Source organism: Saccostrea cucullata, unplaced genomic scaffold (assembly GCF_032062105.1).
Source record: "Saccostrea cucullata isolate Sc308-1 unplaced genomic scaffold, CSIRO_AGI_Scuc_v1 ctg4551, whole genome shotgun sequence".
Taxonomy (NCBI): Eukaryota; Metazoa; Mollusca; class Bivalvia; order Ostreida; family Ostreidae; genus Saccostrea; species Saccostrea cuccullata.
In genome coordinates, this window is record NW_026934959.1 from 1 (window position 1) to 19,604 (window position 19,604).

General features: G+C 35.3%; 2 protein-coding genes across 2 annotated transcripts; one reads left to right on the plus strand and one right to left on the minus strand.

Annotated features, from left to right (window-relative positions):
• Positions 1 to 335: 335 nt before the first annotated feature.
• On the minus strand, positions 336 to 6,967 carry LOC134241594 (U2 small nuclear ribonucleoprotein auxiliary factor 35 kDa subunit-related protein 2-like; the record flags this gene model as incomplete). Its single annotated transcript, XM_062723627.1, has 5 exons — positions 6,873 to 6,967; positions 5,577 to 5,668; positions 1,271 to 1,476; positions 1,054 to 1,137; positions 336 to 374 (listed from the first exon to the last, which is right to left on the minus strand). Coding segments are annotated over exons 1-5 (483 nt in total), but the record flags the coding sequence as incomplete, so codon positions are not given.
• Positions 6,968 to 7,004: 37 nt separating this feature from the next.
• On the plus strand, positions 7,005 to 11,395 carry LOC134241593 (motile sperm domain-containing protein 1-like). The gene is made up of 7 exons (XM_062723626.1): positions 7,005 to 7,159; positions 7,564 to 7,768; positions 8,053 to 8,128; positions 8,401 to 8,495; positions 8,798 to 8,917; positions 10,054 to 10,224; positions 10,613 to 11,395. The coding sequence occupies exons 2-7, from the start codon at positions 7,621 to 7,623 to the stop codon at positions 10,642 to 10,644; spliced, it is 642 nt and encodes a 213-aa protein (XP_062579610.1). The 5' UTR covers positions 7,005 to 7,159; positions 7,564 to 7,620; the 3' UTR covers positions 10,645 to 11,395.
• Positions 11,396 to 19,604: the final 8,209 nt, after the last annotated feature.

Below are 19,604 nucleotides of genomic sequence, written 5' to 3' on the forward strand. Positions count from 1 at the left end.
ATGTACAATATTCAGTGATAGAATTGAATGTAAGTTCAAAAGAGCAATAGTTATACTAATATGAAAGGAAAATATCAATTTAATGAAATAAACTGCATATGTAAAATGGGAACATGTTGACTTAACAACTCTCTAAAACCCAAATCCCCTTCATCAATTTTTATAGACTGTATGTATATAGGTTCCAAAAATTTACAAAATTATTTTTTCAGATAGGGATGGATCATACTGAAGATTTGTTTCAGAATTTGTGAGAATGTAAATGCAATTTGGGTGAATCATTTCATTCATGCTAAATTACGACTACGGTAATCTACCATGATTGACTCCCTTACCTTGTTTTCATTGGCTGTGGCTTCCTTCAGGAGTTCATCCTACAATATAGTATCATGGCCAACACGTATCAGCATCTGATACTCAAGGTTAAGTATCTAAAACATTCTTCAAATATCAGACATATTTCATAGATGAATATTCTACTATGCTGCACAAATAACAATGTGAGAATAAAGCTTTCAAAAGATGGAACCTTTGAAACAAACAAAATGAATGAATGATTAAATGACTGTTCAAGAACTTCTTATTTTTCTACAAGAATACTAGAAAATAATTGCTGCTTGAGAAATATAAGAGAAAAATTCACAAACTTGATTGTAAATAAAAAAGATACATATTTAATGGCAACCACACGGAGCAGTCCTCATCTTTCTGGCAGTAATTTTGTTAAGGATAAAATTTGACAATGTTTCTATATTCATATTAATAAAAAGGCCCATAGGCCACAACACTCACCTTTGGAATTTGAAACACATTACTGTGCCTTTTTACCTCAAAGTAATTTCAACAAGATCAATTAACTTTAATTTAAAGTACATTGCATCATCCAAAACCAACGGTCAATCTTGCATATGCGAGATTGACTATGGGTTTCCAACGATGAGTATACATTGCCAAAAAAAATCCTTGGAAACCAATTATACAAAAAAAGTTAAACCAGCTGGAGGTTTTCCTAAGATAAATCAACAGAGGATATCTTGTTACTGGCCCCATCACCTGCTTCTCTTTCTTCTTTTCTTTCAATTCTTCTTCCTCTTTCTCTTTTCTCTGTCTTTCTTCCCATTCCTCCTTAATTTTTTTCTACAACAAAAAAGATTTTGTGCAACACTAACAAGAACCATACACAGTGTATCTGAAATATAACTATTTCCTCTGTTTACTATTGTTGTTTACTGATATTGACCTAATGATCTTTTGACCTTTTTGCTCTCACCTCCGTTTCTATTCTTTTTTCCTTTTCCTTAGTCTCCCGTTCCTTTTGGATCCTCCACTCCTCCTGTGCTAATCTCTCCTTCTCCAGCCATACCTTATGGAGATATGCCCTTTCGGCCTCATCACGCTGCTCTTGTAACAACTCATACTCTTCTTTTTCTTTCAACATTTTCTGATAAGATGCTGAGCTTTCTCTTTGTTTTTCCTCTGGAAAGAAATGTACACACTTCTCAGGATTTTCCCTTTACTTCAAAATAAAGGTTTAGAGATCAGTTGTAACAGGCTAGGGGCTGAAGTTCTCTGCTGACTTTACAACAATTAAATTTTGGTCTCTTTATTTCAAAGCAGCATTTCTTCAGTTGAAGCGGTCAATTTGGCCAATAGCCAGTTCTTCGGGAAAACGTTGCTTCTCAAACCAGAAGTCTCTGTCGAGACTGAAGCTCTACTGGTTTCTACTTATAACAAGAGGCCCAAGGGCCACAGCGCTCACCTGAGCAATTGGCTAGGAAAAAGCACATATCAGATCAGAACTGAAAGTTTACTGAGGTGTGGGGGGGGGCTTGAATTTTAACCCCCCCCCCCAGGGGTTCATGATTTCAACAAACTAGAATCTACACCAGGGGCGTAGTATCAGGGGGGGCCAGGCCCCCCACTTTTTCTCCCGACATTACCTTTACTATAGAAAATGTTTACTGAAGGGAAGGTTGGCCCCCCCACATTTCAGCAAAGGGTAGTGTTATAAAGAAAATTTACCCCAAAAGTTTCAATTGAAAGATAGTTGGTCTTGAAAAAAGTTAGCCACTACCCCCCCCCCCCCCCCCCCCCCCCCCCCCCCCCACGAAATAGGATTTTCGACTTCGGGCAACTTTTCCCTTTTTTTTTTTTTTTTGCTTGTCAACTTTTTCAGGCAAGTAAAAAAAATTTTTGCTCAGGTTGGCCCCCCCACTTCCAAAAACGATGCTACGCGCCTGTACACTACCTGAGGATGATTCCAGACTTGTCGAAATCCATCGGTCCTGTCGGCAAGGCCGGTAAAAATTTGTCTGGACCGATAACATTTAAGAAATCGTCGGTCCAGATGACCGTTTGAAAAAAATTGAGCGTATTGCAAATTTAATAAAGGTCGGGATCGGGATGCATAGTTAAAGGTCACAAACACAGAAAAAATGGCCGCATACGCGGCATGTTGACGATAGCCAAGTAAATTTGTTATAGCAAAGTCATAAAACATGTTATTTATGTCTATGTTAAAGACTTTCTATCCCAAGAAAGGAAACTTAATTGTCATACTGAAGGCTGTTGAAAATAATAAAGGGCATTTTGGTGCTGTTATTTATGTGACTTTCTCAGCGTCAAAATAAGGTACAAGTATCTGGTCTGACAAAAGTTTGACTGGTCCGGCAGAACATACCACTTTGTCAGACCAAATGTCTGACAGAGATTAAAAAATTTCGACAAGTCTGTGATTCCACATAAATATCATTAATCATGGATTAGAAGTACTTGAAAAGAAGATTTTAAAAGGTATCCCTATGTATCCCTATGTAAAACTTGGGTCGGCCATTTTGGCCCCACCCTAGCCCCGGAGGTCATGATTTGAACAAACTTGAATCTACACTACCTGAGGATGATTTCACATGAGTTTCATTTTTCCTGGCCCAGTGGTTCTTGAGAAGAAGATTTTTAAAGATTTTTCATATATATTCCTATGTAAAACTTTGATCTGCCATTCTGGCCCCACCCTAGCCACAGGGGTTATGATTTGAACAAATTTGATTCTACTCTACCTGAGGATAATTTTACATGTGTTTCATCTTTCCTGGCCCAGTGTTTCTTGAGAAGAAGATTTTTAAATATTTTTCATATATATTCCTATGTAAAACTTTGATCTGCCATTTTGGCCCCACCCTAGCCACGGGTGAAGAAACTTGAATCTACACTACCTGAGGATAATTCCACATGAGTTTCATCTTTTCTGGCCCAGTGGTTCTTGAGAAGAAGTTTTTTTTAAAGATTTTTCATATACATATATTCTTATGTAAAACTTGGGTCGGCCATTTTGGCCCCACCCTAGCCCCGGGGGTCATGATTTGAACAAACTTGAATCTACACTACCTGAGGATGATTCCACATGAGTTTCATTTTTCCTGGCCCAGTGGTTCTTGAGAAGAAGATTTTTTAATAATGCCATTAATTTTTCTCTAATTCATAATTATCTCCCCTTGGAAAAGGGCTTGGCCCTTCATTTGAAAAACTTAAATTCCCTTCACCAAAGAGTACTTTGTGGCATGTTTGGTTGAAATTGGCCCAGTGGTTCTTGAGAAGAAGATGAAAATGTAAAAAGTTTACGACAACGACCACAACAACGACAACGACTATGACAACGACAGACAACGGACAAATTTTGATCAGAAAAGCTCCCTTGAGCCTTCGGTTCAGGTGAGCTAATAAAGAAAGAGGGAAGTAGCAGTTGGGATATAAAACTTTACAAAAGCAATAAATAGAATAATGACAAAAACAGATACAGTGGACCTTCAGATATCCGGATGCTTCACCTTCCGGACGATTTTTCTCGGGAACGGATTTTTTTAACGTAATTTTGACTCATTTATCCGGAATTCCGCGTTCCGCGTTCCGTATCCGGACGGCTCTTTTTTACTACAAAATGTATTTTTACATTATAATTTGGTTCATTTATTCGGACGGTAAATTTTTAATTTGTACTTCCACTCTTGTCAACATTCACGCCTGAACTGAGTGATAATTGTTATCAAAACACTGGCCGGATTGATTGTTTTTACAAGACGATCACCTGTGACCTGAATGACTTACGATGATTAGTCCACAGATTAAGCATGCTAAGTGGTTATGGTCATAATACACGAGAGATCGATACACAAATGAAAATAAACAATTAACTGTGTCGATAACAGAAAACAGTTTTCTATTCACTTATTTGTTATCTGCGAGATATTTATAATTTTAGTACAGAGCTGGTTTTAAATATTTTTTTTATTTATAGACGGGACGAAATAGTTTCATAATCTCGTTGTCTACACATGTGCACACACAAATCGGTATTGTGTAATTTTCATCTGTAGATTGGTGGCAGTTATCATCGAAAAAAACCCCTAAAACATTCAATCAAATTTGAATAATTTTAGACAATCAATGATTTCGCTTGGAAAGATTACTGCGTGAATTTTTAATATGTCAGATTTAGCGTGGATACATGTACGTGTTCAAATTAAAAATTAGACTCGATACTGACAGCTCGCTTGGGTGTAATCAAAGCTGCAAATGAGAGAATTCGCTTGGCTATGTTCATCAATTTATAGGAAGTAGAAAGTAAAAATAAGCTGGGTAATTAAAAATCTGCCCATATAAGCAGCGTTATATCCAATGTTTTTCATTCTGCTCTCCAGCTACAACCATGTCTACACCGCCGGCAAAGAGAGCACGAGTTGGCATTTCCGCCAGCTTAAAGAAAAAAAATCTGCTAATGCAAAATAGATCTTCCACGTTCTTCATTGCAAGATTTAAGGCAGTTTGTTATTGACGAGGAGAAAATTACCATTTTAAAATAATAAAGTATTATTTCTATATGATATTATTTATCTTTCTTTATATATAAGAGTTACAATACAAATACAGTATACCTGGAAGAGAAATTAATAGAATTCAGATATCCGGACGCTTCACTTATCCGGACAATTTGCTTGGGAACCAAAGCGTCCGGATAAATGAGGCTCCACTGTACACAGAATTATATATCTTAGTGTAGTCTACTTGTGTGCCAAGTTATAATGAAATCAGACCAAAACTGTAGGAGGAGTAGCATTTTAAATGTATTTCAAAGAAATTTCCTTTTTAAGTAACAACAGCAACATCGTTCATTGAAACAAAAACCTATTTACAGAATTATGTATCTTAGTGTAGTATACTTGTGTGCCAAGTTATATTGAAATCAGACTAAAACTGTAGGAGGAGTAGCATTTTAAATGTGTTTCACAGAAATTTCTATTTTTAGTAACCATGGCAACATAGTTCATCGAAATCAAAAATCAATATATAGAATTATGTATCTTAGTGTAGTCTACTTGTGTGCCAAGTTAAACTGAAATCAGACCAAAAGTGTAGGAGGAGTAGCATTTTGAAAGTATTTCACAGAAATTTCTATTTTTAGTAACCACGGCAACACCGTTCATCGAAATCAAAAATCGATACACAGAATTATGTATCTTAGTGTAGTCTACTTGTGTAGAATAATTTTTTTCATTTGATTGTGTATAAAATTCCAAAGTAACCTTTGTCTATTTCCTGTTGGCGTTTTCTGGCTTCTTCCTGTCTTTTCAGCTTCCTCTTCGCTTTCTTGTGAAGAGCTTTCCATTTTTTGTGACTGCAACAGTACAAAATAATTTGATTTTTTAAAAATCATTTGATTTTCTTTATGAAAACAAAGCATTATAGCAAGCGCAGCAAGCTCAATAGACTAACGTGTAAGAACAGAGGAAATTCGGAATGAAATCTGTACATGTATATGTCAGGCAAATTTCTCTGTGAAACATTCCCAGAATTCCTGCACTACCCAATGTCCTTTGTGCGAATAAATCAAAAGTAGTTAAAAAAATAAAGGAACATTGTTTCTTACCGAGAACTTAACGAAATGATTTTGCCTTGCCTTATTAAAAAAAATACCCCCATGCCACAACACTGGCCTTCACCTTGCCCTTCGGAAATGATACATATGACATCACCGGAAACTTATGAATTTTGACGATATGCTAATTAAGTCATGTCGGTTGCTTCCATGAAATAGATAAATAAACAATAACGTAAAGCAAAAAAAGCTTTAAGTTTGTAGAAATCTTTCAAAGAAACAAAAAATAACTCTGCAATGTTTTTCGACCAAAATTGTGCTAGGTCTATAATTTAAACCAGACGATCGGCCGTTTCCGTAAGCTCCGATGAGCTCCGTCACAGCTAGTCGAGATGTCTCGTGCGACTTGATGTTTGAAGTGGCTGATCAATTTTTCAAATGTTTTGATGGTACAACTCGGCTCACCTCAACGGTCACACCGTAAAACATATTAATGTTTATATGTTGACAGTGCGACCTAATTAAAGGGATGGCGCAATTTCTAATTCAGTTTTGTCAAACCACACGAAATTTCGACATTTGGTACATGACATTTGCTGACATCACGACATCATATGCAAGTTGCATTATCAAACTGAAACCTGAAGAGTGCTGATTTTAATAAAGAACCGTTTTATTGACTATTTGCCTGTAATATATCCATTAAATCAAGGCAAGTTAATATTTTGTTGAACAATTGTTGTTTTTCTTTCTTTTTTCCGCAGTTACTCTGGGCCAACAATGCATCCCTAGTTAAAACTACAGAATTCCATAGGTCTATGAAAGTTCAAATTATATTTCGAATGAATCTTTACTTGGCCAATATTAAATCATTAGTCTATAGCTAACGGGTTAGTGCGGTGTCATGCAAAAATGCGGGCCTTCCTACTCATCTTGCTAATAGTACTCAATGAAATATTTCAAATCAGAAACCCAAATATATAGGCCTCTTTGTTTCTGATACCTCAATTTGATCTGAGCTGGGTTTACGTCTGCTTTCTGCGTAACATTTTCACTGCAATGCATTTTTCACTCAGTCTCATCGGTCATCATGCTTCTAAAATCTGTGTCAAATAAATGCTTTGCTTCAAACGTTTCTGCAACGCAGATTAATTCCTGCACAACCTTTGGTGACGTTTTTCTCAAAACAGAATAGAAGACGACAACACAGCTGATGAGATCTGTGCCAAAATTAGAACAGATTATTATTTCTTTGTTCTGGGAGTTTTAAATTTGTGGCTCTACGGAAAGGTTGTGATTTGTTTGTTTATTCACTGATATACTAAGGAATTTTTTATTAGATATGCAAGATTTCTTCCATTGATGATTCACAGTAAACACAGATGATATTGATACCAACAGATCAACATTGCATAATGTGCGTTTGTTTATCATATTTAATTTTCATAGGAACGTCATTGAAACTTGCTGATCACCATGCTTTAATTGCTTCTTAGGACATATCTATAAAGTAATAATTCAATGGATACTATATTTTCTTATGTTTGACCAAATTTCTGTTGAAAATTAATATGATGTCAGTCATCAACAGTAGCCTAGCGTAATTGTATATACCATGATTTTACTCAAAGCTGTTTTGTAATCTTAAATTTTTATGTCTGTTCCTTGATGTACATTTTCGTTTTTTCCTGTAGAGGTGGTATGAGGGAGTGTTTGATGTGTACGGGCCGGTGTGAGCAGCTAGTTATCCAATGCTAAGACAGCCCCCTCAGACGTCTGATGGCAAACTGCCAGTGTTTGTGTTTCCTTCATCACTGAACTTTTACTCAGATGATCAATCATCTCATAAACAGGTGTTAACCCTGTACAACCCTTACGAGTTTCCACTCAAATTCAAAGGTACCCCCAAAAAAGGAACATTATATTTACCTTTAATGTGACTGTATTCATGAAGAATATACATATATTCACCTATATGATCATTGACTGACATGATTTTTTAAACATTGTATGACATAAAATGACACAAATACATGTACTTGATGTAAAATGAATATTAACTCTTTGTATGAGTTCTATCCTGAAACCTTTGCAAGGGGACAGAAAACAGTACACAATGAGTTAGATAAAAGTCTTTCTTGAAATCAGACTAAAATTCATGGTAATAGTAACATTTATTACAGTTTTATGCACTTCTCCAAGAAAATACACAGTGGTTGATTCTGAAGGTACTATAAGACCACATTGCTGCGTGGACATGTAAGTATACAATTTGAAGATCAACTAGTTTTTGTTTTTCATTTATTTCATTTCTCCTCGTAATAAGCCTTGTCTATATGACCTCTTTATCCTATTCAAATTCATTGGCTTAAGGAACCTTCCAGTTTTCTTTCACGGATTCCCTTATTCTGTCATTATTTAAGAACTTACATATTCAAATGATGGCCATATTTAATTACTTTACAAATGTTTGTTTTCTTCAGGCAATTTTGATTTTTTAAATGTGTAAATAAAACTTTCAAATTTTACAGTGTTGTTCGCCATCTAGACATCTGTATCAACAATGAAGGAGTGAAAGACAAACTACGCATTCAAGTCTTTGAGCATGGCACCAAGAAAGTTATTGGTACTTAGTGTTATTTATCAGAGCTTTAGGATGAGCTAGGGGCCAAAAAAATTTTTAATAAAACATTCAAATATAATCAAAACCAAAATTCTTAAATTTCTGTGCATCTTATCATTCTATGAATGTTTAGATGAAGATAACCGATTTAAACATTAATGTTTAAGTCAGATTTATGATTGTTTTTCTGGTATACACATACATACACATAATATACACATTTACAACTTAGCATCAGTGAAGTTGTGAGAACAACAATTGGTAATCGATTCTCCCTTGATGCTTATTACTTTTGAAATATACAGGTAAAAAAGACATTGTGGCAGTGCTGCTACCTAAAAAAGAACCCTCCCAACAACCTGAAGATAATTTCCATTCATTGAGTGCATCTGCTTCACAAGAACCCCAGGGGCCACCCAGTAGAGGTAAAACATATACTATAAACCAACTTTAGTTTGTGACAACTATATTTTGTGATTACCAGGGATAAACTTGTTTGGGACAATTAATTTTCACGATTAAGCTTTTTTTTAATCTGTAGTTATTAGACACAGGTACTTTAAGGAGTGGTTCACGGTGAGAAATATTTGTAATGACAAAGCTCTCGCAAACCGTGAGAAAATTTCTGTTATGATTATAAAAGTTGGTTTACAGTAGTCATATGCTACAGAAAATTTAATTGCTCCAGAGATAGGGCTGGGACGATACAGCTTTTTCTATATCGATACCTATCACAATATTTGAGCCACGATACGATATGTATCACAATATGCTTAACTGCTTATAAAATCTTTTTTTTGCATTGAAATAAACAGATTATTTCTTTGCAAATAAAAATAATTTATCCAAAATAGTTGTTTATATATTGTAAAACAAAAATATTTTACTCAAGTGGTGTTAATTATTATTTATTTCATATCTATATTTATATTTAGCTTATTTATCTTATATATTACACCCCAAATATTAAATAAACAAAGAAAAACAGAAGTAAGATTTTTTGGGGCGATATTCCGATATTTCTTCATATGTATCGATATGCGTATCATCCTAACATGTATCACGATATATCGATGTCTCGATATATCGTCCCAGCCCTATCCAGAGATGATCATGAGCAGTTCTAGTTTTAAATCGTAATCCATAGCTACATGTACTGCTGTGTAGCACTAGCAGTATTGATGTGTATGTTGTTTTAGCTAAAAGAGAGGAGGAGGTCCCAGTCTGATTGTGATATTTACTGCTGTGTTTGTTGTTTTAGCTATAAGACAAGAGGGCAGAGGGGGAGGAGGTCCCAGTCTGATTGTGATATTTACTGCTGTGTTTGTTGTTTTAGCTATAAGACAGGAGGGCAGAGGGGGAGGAGGTCCCAGTCTGATTGTGATATTTACTGCTGTGTTTGTTGTTTTAGCTATAAGACAAGAGGGCAGAGGGGGAGGAGGTCCCAGTCTGATTGTGATATTTACTGCTGTGTTCGTTGTTTTAGCTATAAGACAGGAGGGCAGAGGGGGAGGAGGTCCCAGTCTGATTGTGATATTTACTGCTGTGTTCGTTGTTTTAGCTATAAGACAGGAGGGCAGAGGGGGAGGAGGTCCCAGTCTGATTGTGATTTGTACTGCTGTGTCCTGTATCCTGGCCCTAATGCTGCCATTGAGTGGTGACACAGAGAGCAGGCTACCAGATTATCTTCACCTGACAGTGAACCAGAAAATGATTGCAGCATATATTCTAGGTAAATTATTCAGTGGAATTCTTATGTGGAAGTCTCCTAATGTTATTTTATTTTTAAGATCACACTCCCACTTTTCCAAAATGAAATAAAAAATTGTATTATTTTAAGCTGAAAATGTACTAAAATTTTGATAAAAATTTTTGAGACAATTGATTTTCCATTCTATTAATTATAAACTATAATGAACTTAAAAAGCTGAGCAATTGATGCTTACATGTACATATATCAAGGGCTTGATATTTGTATCATTTCTCCTTGAATTCATCTCTCATAAGTTCAGTCTTAGTTATTCCAAAAAAAAAAGAAAGAGGGAACAAAACTAAAAAACAAAACAAAAATTGATACCAGCAAATAGTGGTTTATACATTCTTTTCACCTTATTTTTCAGGTCTTGTCACTATGGTCATTTTACATGTATGACCCACCTTCCATTGTATTAACCTGTAAAGTTCTAATAAGATCTACCATACCACTGATCAAGAAAACAAACTGCTTATTCTGTATGTGTAGCGGTCCATTGATCAAGAAATAAAGCTTATTCCTTAGCAGTGCCCTGTAACAGAATATGTTTGCCAGCACAACTTAATGCTTTGTTTTGCCTTATTTCACATATCATAACTTATGATCCCACGATATTATGTATACACAGAAAGACATCTTATTTTGGAGGGGAGAAATAATCAGTCCATAATCATTTACATGTATGTAGATATGTTTGTACATGTATATGTTTAATTATAGTTGTGTAGAATGATAAATACCTCATGTTTAGTTCATGTACAGACAACTGTCATGTCACCTGTGTTTTAAATAATTTATTTGTAGATTACTCATTTTATTTGTATGTTTTGCAAAGCAGTGTGAAAAGTTTGCATTTGAATTTTTTTAAACCATCTCTCTCATACCTGTCAACAACAGCTTCAAAATTAAATAACAATTATTGAGTTGTACTATAAAATGTATAAGTCAAATTTGCCTAGTTTGGAAGAATGCGTTGTATTTCTATGAAAGATATATGTATTTTAAGCATTTCATATTTGTATTTTTCTGTGCATAGAAAGTTTTTTTTGTATTTGATCACTTACCGGTAAGCAAACTGTATTGAGTAGCATTTAAATATGATGTGTGCAATAAAAGACAATGTGAAACACAAAAAAAACATAATTAGTTTTTGATTTGTGAATAAATGCCGAGAGAAAAACAGTATATAGGAATAGTATGAAGAGTGAACTTATTTACCAAATATTTTTCTCAAACTGCATGTCATGCCATAATAAATGCACTAAATAGAATTCCAGTCTTGTGTCATTGGACAAGCTTGGGACATACATGTATGATTGCAACAATACTGATCCTGCTGTGTTCAGCTCATTCTAGGTTTGATCCTGATAGATCATATACATAGTTATTTTGGGAAAAGAACTGCTCCAAAAACTTTAACCTGGTCACTCATCTGGAAAAGATAGGTCAGATCCAGCATCCAAAGCAAGTTAAGTTTGTTAGTGTCCATCCCCAAATGCATCATCCTTGTAAGTTTGGTCTAGGTAGGGCTTATATATAGTTACTTGCAGTTGGGAATGGAAACCTGGTCTCTCATTTGGAAAATGTTGGACAGATCCATCATCTGAGTATGTCTGGTACGTAGTATCCATTCCTGGATACACCATCCATAGGACCTTTAGTTACACGTTAACATCAATGTAAATTTGATTCAGATTGGACATACAGTTACTTTGGAATGGACCTGCTCTAAAAACTTAAAGGTATGTCACTCGTCAAATTTGTTAAATCAAGGATTTTTTGAGAAGTATATTTTTGATAAGTACTCATACAGTGTGACTTAAAATAGTAGAGAAAATAGGGGGTCAGTGTGCATCTTGCTGATCTACGGTACAATTAAGTTGACCCTTCTTTCACTTAAACTTTGACTCTTTGGTTAATTACTTTAACCTTTATCATATTTTATGAGATGTTGCCATGTCAATAAATATAATGTTATTTTACGTAAAATAGTTTGAATAATATTCATCATTGAACAAATCTTGCGAATTAATGCGCGTAAATTATTGTGTGACCTTTTTGCATTAAAAATTAACATATTTTGAATAACAAAAAACTAAATAAGAAATAAAACATTTTCTTAAATCAAGCTTTTTACGGCTTAGTACTTATTAGTCACAAGTATCGAGTACTTCAAAATAATGAAAGAAAAAGTTGGGGTCATTGATGTTAATTTTGAAATATTGGTCAAAATATGTGATTTTCGGGCAAAAATGGTGTAAATTTTTATCTTGACTTATGTGACATATCTTCATTTTTTGGCCAAGTTTGTTGAAGGAAAGTGTAAAACTTGTTCTAAAAATATAAATGAAGACCTATATTTAATATTCCTAGCAATATCATAAAGGAAAATATTCTTGGAGTAGAAGTATGTGAGGCTAAAGTTCCAAGATATTAAATTTAACAAATGTGCAGATTTACAGAATTATCTGCTAAATATCATTCCACCAAAAGAAATAGTCCCTCATAAATATTGCCTCTTTGTAGCTTTTTGAGCAGTTTTTTCATTGAAGGTAAAACATTTACATTGTTGAATTTAAATATGTTATAAAATTGAATTTTTATAAATAGTTTTGAAGCAATAGGTTCTGCGTAAACTTTTATAAAAGGCTGAGGAGTGACATACTTTAACCTGGTCATCTTGAATATGAGCAACTGAAACAAGTCTGGTAGTGTTGATCCATGCGTCATTCATGTTGATTTGCTTATACTTGCTTTAATAACTTGTTATAGTTACTTGAGAATGGACTTAATTGTTCCTAAAACTTTGACGCCGACGTCAACGCCGTGGTATCATCTCTTACATCGTCGAGATTAGCTAAGAATAGATGTGATAATTAAGCAAGAATTTTAGCATGAATAACCTTGGTTTCCTCAGAAGAAACCCTTTTCCCCCTTATTCTCATAAAATATTAATTCATTTTGTGGATCCTCCAAAGATCGAGAATAAAGCTTAAGCTATAACCATTTTTGAATTCCGTCAACTTGTTCATGTAAATATTATAATTTATGGTAAATAAGATTAACAAACTATGATGTCAAATGGTTGTACATGTATAAAATGTTTCAAAAGTCGTGCGTTTTGATACTATTGATTTCGGTAAAACTTTCCATTTTCAAAATTTTTGATGCTCCATGGAATTAAAAAAAATTGAGAAAAAAATCTGTCATTGAAGACGTTGAAATTAAATAATCTATCCTTAACTGAAAAGAAAATAAGTTATATTTTGGCCTCTGATGCTGCACACGTTCCAGAAAAGGGATTAACGTATTTTTAGGAACACTCTTTTTTCAAAACTACCGGTATATAGATACAATATAGATACAATCACGGTCAAACTAAAAATTGGAAGCAGCTGTCATACAAAGTATATCATATTAAGTTTATTCATGGCCTCAAGAAAAATACATTTTTAAAGAAAATTAGACTTCTTGAATGTATTAAGTATTTACTATTTTGTTATAGTTTACTAGATAGTATTATTATTTTAGAGCCTTATTTTATTTTGAAGTTAAGAAGGATGACCCCGTACTAAGAGAGATTAATCTTACATTAATAAAACACTGTATTTTTTCACCATAACATTTTCTCTAACGTTGCCCTTCTTTCATAGTCTGGTCCTGATTCTTTGATTAAAAAGAAGGCTAGAAATAAGTTCTAACGGCAAATAATTATTATTTGGTCCAGCATAGTTTTTTAACCTATTTCGAGTATGATGAATCCGAAAAAATATATGCTGGCCTTCATGAAAATGGCGTTAAGTAGGTCAAAATGGCGGACACCAAATTTTTCCAAATTCTCCGTTGAAGCCGCTCAACCTAGAAAAGGATGCCGAAATAGCCTTGTATACACTGATTTTATATTACAACATCACTAACAGCTAGAAATGAAGCTCTTAAGTTAAATAATTAAGCCGTTTTCCTCCAAAATTCGAATTTTCTCTGTTTTTTAAAATCTTTTTATTTCTTAATTTGCTCTACTTTGTTAAGGATTTTTGCATACATGCATGTTCATACATTTTAGATTAGTTCTTTTGCGTGGAATCATACTAAAAAAACAAAAATATATAATATATTTGAATTCAATTTTGAAATAGAAATTAGCATAATAAAAAAACAAAGTAATATGCATTTAACATTAACAGTCCGCACACTGAATTCATGTTTGAATTAACAAATTTTATGAGACGTAATACAGTACGTCATGAATAAAAGTTTTACGTAATACATAACGTCATTAATAAAAGCTATACGTAGCTAGCTTATTGATAAATGATATTGTTTAACCTGTGTTTAAAACAATTTATTGATGGGGCTTCAATATGATTGAATCATTAGGACGTAAACGAAAACATCAATACAATACCGATTTGTGTGTTAAATGTCAGGACAGAAAACCAGATGTTTTAGAGTTAAAATCCAGAAAGTCGATAGAAACATTAATGGAGAGAGCATCTCGTCGTAAAAAAGTTAAAGATGCTAAAAATCATGATGCTATTGATAGAATTGAGCAGCTGAGTTCAGCTGAAAGAGTACTCTGTCACAGAAAATGTCACAGTGAATTTATACATCCAAAATCTATAAAAGCAATAGAAACAAAAGCTTGTGTCCTTGAAGATATTCCAAGGTCGAATACAGACTCAAAGAAATTACCGTCTACTTCTACGTCCTCCAATCTCTCCTCTTCAACGACCCGTTCATCGAGAAAGTCATTTTCTCCTGTAGAGTGAGAGTTATGTATGTTTTGTCAAAAACAGAATCGAGAAAAGCTATTCAACATTACAACCTTTTCTGTTAGTGACATGGTCTTACAGAAAGCCAAATATGACGAGGCATTGCGAGTTAAATTAGGGAATGTAAGCGATATGATTGCTACAGAGGGTAAATACAATTTAAAGTGTATGAATGCATTTAAGTATGAAACGCAGAAAACAGAGAAAGAGTCCCAAGGTGAGGATCTAGCCATGATTTTTCTTGTTCGTGAGCTTGAATACGCAGGGAATAAGCACCAAATTTTGCAGCTTTCTGATATTTGGAATAGATACTGTAGACTGATCGAAGAGATTGGGTCTGAGATCCCTCAGTCTTACATTACGTGAAGATCGACATTCAAAGATAACCTATACAAATAAAGGTAAAAATTCTCTTTCAGTTTATTCGTCCTATGGATAGAACAATCTAGCTCTGAACGCGAAACGCTTCTAGTGCCACATACTTGGTCTGCATCTCATTTTGGAGAAATATTCAATGAGGGACAAGATATCACAGATGATAAATTTCTCACCATGCCATGTTATAAGCCTACACATAACTCTTTTCACGAACTTGTACATGTTGCATTGAAATTAAGATCAGATATGCAAGATAGAAGTGGGCATAAAGGTTTAAACGTGAGTGAGGACGATGCCATTGACTGTGTACCAGAAAGTGTTCTCATGTTTTTAAATCTTCTTTATGGCGGGCAAGAACTTTTTGAAATTGCTTCCAGCGAAGAGCGTCCGGTGTGCACTAGACAAAAAAAAGTGTTAAGTGTCGCTCAAGATATATATTGTCTATGGGGTAAGTGATGGGAAAAAGTAGACTCCAAAGCATATTGGCCTTGCTTGTACATTACACCAAATGACAAGATCAAACAGCTCTTGAATTTATTCAATAGTGCTGGTCATACGCTTAGTTACAAGGATGTGCTGAGAATAGACACAGGTCTAGCAGAACGAACCCTCCAGTCTATGGACGAGAGAAGTGGCCATTTTATACTATTAATTTAAAACCTAATGTTTCATTGGCGTCGGAAGCAAATTGAAATTGGGGGGAGGGCTAAGTGTAAAAAAAAAAAAATTTGTACCTCCCAAAAAACCTGACAAGCAAAAAAAAAAAAAAAGGAAATGTCTATTTCCCAAACACGAAATTCCTATTTCGGGGGGGGGGGGGGGGGGGGGGCTAAGATTCGAACTCCAGTACTGAAAATTTCCTTCCAAACACCACCAATTTCCCCATTTTTAACCTAAACTAAGACATATCGGTGGAAAGTGGGGGGGCTAAACTTATGAAAGATATGTTCAATGTCTATACTAAGTATATATTTGGAAAAAAAGGGGGGGCTAAGCCCCCCCCCCCCCCGGTTCCGACGCCTATGTGTTTTCACACATTTCACGGCCGATAATATAGACATTAGTGACTCGACACTGGATATGGCAAGGACACATTTCATGCAACGCAGATTGCTTGTTGGCAACGTGGATCAGGAAATGACCTTGACCTGAAACACATATTTCCATCTACAAAGGAGACTTTACAGGTACCTTCTCAGATAGATAGGATTGTAGAATCCACTGTAATAGAGGGGAAATCACAGCCCCTTTATCCAAACGAAGTTAATCTAGATGTTTATAAATCTCCTGATAAAGCAGGTCAATCATCCTGTGATGCGTTTGCAAAAGAACTACTGTTTCATTTGAAAAGAATCAAACAAGAAGTCCCAATTACTTGGTCTGCTTTTAATCAGTCAATCAGCAGCATAAACCCCGATCTCACTATCGTTGGTTACATGCCTATCGTACAAGCACCTGCTCACGAAATAGATACGCTTAACACAGTTGTCCAGAAATGCATGTACATATCTGACCGTCTTGGTCAACGTCATACTGTATTAACAGTTGATCAAGCTCTGTACTTCAAGTTGATGGATTTAAAATGGTCAGTTACAGAATACAGAGAGAGAGACTTGTGCCACGAATGGGTGGCTTACATATTGCCATGAACTTTTTGAAATGTATTGGAAATCATATGAGTGGTTCTGGGTTATATGAACTCTGGATGGAATGTGAATTGCTCGGGCCCGTTGCTGCTCAAAATGTTCTAGCAGGATAGCACTATAATCGCGGCATGAGAGCCCATAAAATCACCGCCCAAGCTCTCTGGAAGATTCTGCTTCCCAGCTTTTTGTTATTCGTAGCTAACAAGGACGTAATTATAAATAATTCTATTTCACAAATATTGAATAGTATTATGAATGAACAGAAAGACATAGGGTCTTGTTTAGAGCTACTGCAGGATACCGTATATAGGGAATATTTTTTAAATTTCAGAGAGGAAATTACTAATCCAAATGACTGTTCTCTTTTGGTGGTCATATATGAATTTAGTTTCTATTCTCCTGGACTTTACATAATTAGAAAGAGAAGGTTTGTGGGATTTGTATTTGTACTCATTCAGGGCCATGCTCCCCTGGTTCTTTCGATATGACCATATAAATTATGCAAGGTGGGGTAGTGTTTATGTGGCTGATTGTCACCAACTGCCGCGTGAGGTTCTTGAAGAGTTCAAACAGGGCAATTTTGTTGTCAAAAGAAGCCAAGGAACATTTAATCAGGTGGATCCAGATCAAAGTCAAGAATGGCTTAACGCTACAGGTAAGAAGGGTGGTGGCATAGTGGGAATCACTAGAACTCCCTCTGCACTCAGTAGGTGGTCTCTTTCTTACAACTTAAGGTCACATGTAAATGTTCTTACTAAAACCATGTACGACGTGAATCGAGCCAGATACAATTATCACTCACAAGGATGCATCAAAGAGTCGACAGGTCCTTGACTCAGAGTTTGAGGAATCACTAGTTAATGCAATGAAAAGGTTTAAAGTGCTTGACCCCTCATTTGAAAGAGATGAATTATCAACGTGATCACAAAAGACAAGGCTACTGATCTTATCAGAGACTCGTTACTATCTTCAGCACATTTGGGTCAAGTACAGTTGGAGAGTTTTGCTTCAGATCGTTTAATTCCAAACAAAGAAACTGGTACATTAAACGTTCCTTTGCACCATACTTTGAAAAAAAAAATCCTTTAACATTTGAATCCTTATACAAGATACGGGTTGGTTCTAAAGCTGTTGAAAAAAGGAATATTCTTAAGGCTGACGGAAACATATTGCAAAGACTTGTCATTGCATACAAAACAGGAAGGGAGGTTGATTATTTCAATTGCAGATACTAGTGGTTCCTTGAAATCTGGAAACAAATCAGTTATACAGAATGAAATTATGAAGGATGTCGAAGTTGGGGCGCGAGTTCAACATGAAAGTGATTCATCAGCTCTAATTATAAATGGGCAAGCATTGGTTCAGAGCCTTAGAAGTTAGAACACATGGAATGAAAACATTTGGAGACTTTGCTGACGAGTTTGTTTCAACTGTTTTTAGAAAAGAAAACTAGGATCGATGTCCTGTTTGATCGCTACAGGGGCCGATCAATAAAATCCGTAACTCGTTATCGCAGAGCAAAACGGCACCAACCAGTCAACCAGTCAGAAGGATTGTTGAAAATCGAGACGTTCCTCTTCAAACTAACTTCGATACATTCTTGTCTTTGAACGAAAACAAGAAAGATCTTGCTGCCATGCTGTCTGAAGAATTAATTCTCCAAGCGCCTATTGGGAAAATCGTTGTCACTGCCGGGGGGTTTGTAGATGAAACTGGCGTGAAATGCAATGATGATATGTTAGAATTGTCTACGCTAGAGGCCACGCATGAAGAAGCAGACACTAGAATAGTGCTGCATGCCATACACTGTTCTAAAGTATCCGCCTGACCTCTATTGTCATTTTAGCATCCGATACTGATGTCTTATTGCTACTAATATCATTCTTTTCAGAAATAGATAGACATTTGTGGATGATTGCAGGAACCTTTTTAAAGCCAAAAAACATTCCTGTTCATGTTGTTGAGAAAAACTTCTCTTCTCCAGAGTTACGCAAACATTTGGTAGCATCTCATGCACTGACAGGGTGTGACACAACATCTTATTTCTATGCTATCAAAAAATCTTCCCTGCGGGTATTCAGAGATAATTATAAGCTTCTCGAGGGCTTAGGTGAGGGAGAATTAACTGATCAGAAAATCAAAGAGTGTGTAAAGTTTGTAAGTTGTATAACCAAGAAGCGGAGAGTACTGATACGGTAAGGAATGTATTACATGTACATGTATTTGGGAAATCAAAAAGCCCTGAGAATATACCTCCAACTAGTGATGCCTTATGCATGCATGTAAAGCGAGAACACTACCAAGCCTTGATATGGAGACAGGCAAACATGTGTAAGCCCTTATTACCATGCCCAACTGAAATGGGATGGAAGTTGGAAGGTGGTTGTTTGGTACCGATACTTATGAATTTAGATCCAATTTCAGAGGCTTGCCTAGATTTGGTAGCTTGCAACTGCACAAAAGGTTGTAAAACAGAGAGATGTGGATGCAAATGAGCCAGTCTGCGATGTATGGACCTCTGCAAATGCAAAATCTTAAACAAAGATGAATGTAGAAATGATAG